The 2,924-nt window shown below is 40.3% G+C and overlaps 2 protein-coding genes across 4 annotated transcripts in view; one reads left to right on the top strand and one right to left on the bottom strand.

The window, feature by feature from the left end:
* The window catches only part of LOC104943439 (troponin T, fast skeletal muscle isoforms-like), a 49,506-nt gene that overhangs the window by 14,654 nt on the left and 31,928 nt on the right, over nt 1-2,924 (top strand). The gene's annotated exons all lie outside the window — the stretch shown is intronic.
* On the bottom strand, nt 197-2,329 carry LOC104943442 (myoblast determination protein 1 homolog). The gene is made up of 3 exons (XM_010768832.1): nt 1,105-2,329; nt 323-392; nt 197-237 (listed from the first exon to the last, which is right to left on the bottom strand). Exons 1-3 carry the CDS (start codon nt 1,666-1,668, stop codon nt 197-199), a joined length of 675 nt encoding a protein of 224 aa, XP_010767134.1. The 5' UTR covers nt 1,669-2,329.

Genomic DNA, 2,924 nt, shown 5'->3' with positions numbered 1-2,924 from the left:
AGTAAAATAATACTTAGGTTAAAGGAGGAATCAGGCACATAAATGGAGCAGCAAGTTACTTTAAATTCCAGTGTTGACAATAAAAAAAAGTTTAACATTAAGTAATATAAATGAGGTTGAAGATGAGAAGCATTTGTTTAAGAAGACAAATTAGCCATGTCAAGGAGGAAGCTAGTTGTATTGAAATAAAGAATGTTTAAGTTCTAACACCATCAGAATGTCCCATTAAAACAGAAACTGGCAGAATTAAAAGAGAAACAAGTTCTTCTAAAAGAGAAACACATCATGAAAAAGCAGTGACAGGGTTGAAGATGAAACTGACCGTCTGGGTGGCTGCAGTAGGAACCATCACTGTTCTCGCTTCTGGGTGAACACGGAGAGATGAAATCCGTCTGAAAAAACAATCAATAAAGTTGTAAGTCAACAATTGTACATCAATGATAAATTAGTGGACACAATGTTTGAAAAGAGGAATGATACACAGAGCTGGTTACAATTCAAAGATGTCACCTGTGTCAGAAAACACGCCAAATGTGTTGCCTTTTTAACATGTTGAATTAAACTCTTTTAATTCAGTAAAATAATCAGTCTTATCACATCTGTGTGCCTCTTAACACACTTAAGAGCCAGTGTACATTCCAATCTTTAGCATGTTTAGCATATCTTAGATCAAAAAGGATAAATATGCATTTGTAACTTGTAAACTCAATCTGCCTCTTGGAATTAAGACTCCACTTTGCAACACGCCCACAACGTAACATTGTCAAATAATCTTTCAAATGTCATAACAAATTGAAAAATCATATTTTGGGTAGTCCATCTAAATAATGATGTGTTGGTTTATTTAAAAAAAGCAAATCATTGCATTTGGATGCTTTCTTTCCAAATCAATACCACATTGGTTACAATAATGGTGGAAGAAGAGATTTTCTTGTGATTTAGTGAAAGAAAATATTTTGGCCAAAAATGTGCCTAAAAGTGTGCCTTTATTTTAAAGAGTTCCTTCAATGAAAATGTATTGAAGTGCTGTGGCCGAAAATAAATATCCCAAAGGCATTCCAAACATCTCATGAGGCAGCACATGAAGCGCTCAGCTGTTCTCACCATGCCATCGGAGCAGTTGGAGCGCGGGCTCGAGGCGTCTGAGTCCCCGCTGTAGTGCTCCATGGGCGGGTAGAAGCTGTCCTCCCTGCCGGTCCTGAGCAGCGACTGCAGGGACTCGATGTAGCTGATAGCGTTGCGCAGGATGTCCACTTTGGGCAGCCTCTGGTTTGGATTGGACGCTGTGCATCGCTTCAGGGTCTCAAAGGCGTCATTGACCTTTCCCAGTCGTCGCCTTTCCCGCATTGTTGCTGCTTTCCTCCGGTCTTCGTTTGACGTCTTTCTCTTACAGGCCTTGCAGGCCCAAAGCAGGCAGTGCCCCGCCTGGTGGGGGCCCCCAGGAGCCCTCACATGCTCGTCCCCCTCCTCCTCCTCCTCCTCCTCTGCGACTGGGACGTGGTGGTGATTATGGTGATGGACATGGTCATCTGGCTTGAGCAGGCCAGCGTGCATCAGCCGAGAGTCCAGGTCATCAAAAAAGTTCATGTCACTGGTGCTGAAGCAGGGGTCATCGTAAAGGTCATCAGCAGAAGAGAGAGGGAAGGGAAGGTCGGACAGATCCATCATGAAGAAAAGTTCCTCCAAAAGTTCCTCCGATGACAGAGAAAGTCTCCACAAAGTATCTTCTATAAAATAAAGAAATAATATAGGATGAAAATATATGTGTCTCCTTAAAGTGTCCTGTCAAACTCAACTGATCTAAAGTAGAAAGTGTGTGCTGAGGAGATCTGTGTGTTTAAAGGGCCAGTCTGTGTAACTTCAACTCCCTCAGCTAGCCAGCTTTATAAAGAAGTCAGTGTAGGCGGGGCTGTGGTCAAATTACCAATGAACTGAGGGGTGTGTGTGTGTGTGTGTGTGTGTGTGTGTGTGTGTGTGTGTGTGTGTGTGTGTGTGTGTGTGTGTGTGTGCGGCAGGTGTCACTGAGTTGAAACCCAGCAACAAAAAGGAAGCAATAACAAAGTCTATTCTAACAAATCATTCAGCCTTCTGATGTTTACCAATGGACATACACAACTCAAATGATCTTTGAGATGTTAAATATAACAATTGTATTGTGTAGATTCCTGTCATTTTCTAAAGCTAATGTTAGGACCATTTTACTGCAGGCGGTTTTGACCTGATATACTTATAATAACTGTTAATATAGCTCCTCCTGTCACCCTATAGTTTAGGATGACAACTATTTGGAACATAAATATATATCCCAAAAATTGTTAAAGGTCACAATATATTTAACACATAATATATAGATTGTTCGCAGTGCTGAATCGTAATATCATAATTGTTATTATGGGATACAAACAGTGATACATCAGCAATAACAAAGCCATATATATATCACCAGTCAGTATAGCATTATACAGAGATCTGATTTCCGAGTGTTGATGTCTTTAATTGTAATCCTAGCTGTAAGAAAATAAGAATAAAACGTATAAAACCAACAAATGTTTTTGGAAAAATCATGTGTATTACTTGGTTAAGTTTAAAAAGAGCAGATTTCTGAAAGTTGTCAGGTTTAAGAAGAAATGAAACTTTCCAATGATGACACCCATTACATTAGAATAACAGTAAAGTAAGTGTATCTGTCACATAAAGGGATCTTTATCTAAATGTGTGCAGTTATATCTGACTGACAAAGAACTGAATGCTGGGAGCTTCAGTATGATGTCCTGCTGAGGAGGTCATTATGTCACACAGTCGTGAGGTCTCTGATCTCAATGTGTGTGTGTGTGTGTGTGTGTGTGTGTGTGTGTGTGTGTGTGTGTGTGTGTGTGTGTGTGTGTGTGTGTGTGTGTGTGTGTGTGTGTGTGTGTGTGTGTGTG

The sequence above is a fragment of the Notothenia coriiceps genome, unplaced genomic scaffold, assembly GCF_000735185.1.
Source record: "Notothenia coriiceps isolate Sejong01 unplaced genomic scaffold, NC01 NC01_scaffold00006102, whole genome shotgun sequence".
NCBI lineage: Eukaryota > Metazoa > Chordata > Actinopteri > Perciformes > Nototheniidae > Notothenia > Notothenia coriiceps.
The sequence above is the reverse complement of the archived record's forward strand: the minus strand, read 5'-3'. Positions and strand labels throughout refer to the sequence as shown.

What these genes read in the sequence shown, in the direction of transcription:
- LOC104943442 (XM_010768832.1), bottom strand. Translation starts at nt 1,668, where the DNA reads ATGATGGATCTGTCCGACCTTCCCTTCCCTCTCTCTTCTGCTGATGAC. An exon ending in CCAACTGCTCCGATGGCATG is followed by an intron (nt 393 to 1,104) that starts GTGAGAACAGCT and finishes TTGTTTTTTCAG; the next exon opens with ACGGATTTCATCTCTCCGTG. An exon ending in CTACTGCAGCCACCCAGACG is followed by an intron (nt 238 to 322) that starts GTCAGTTTCATC and finishes TAATTCTGCCAG; the next exon opens with TTTCTGTTTTAATGGGACAT.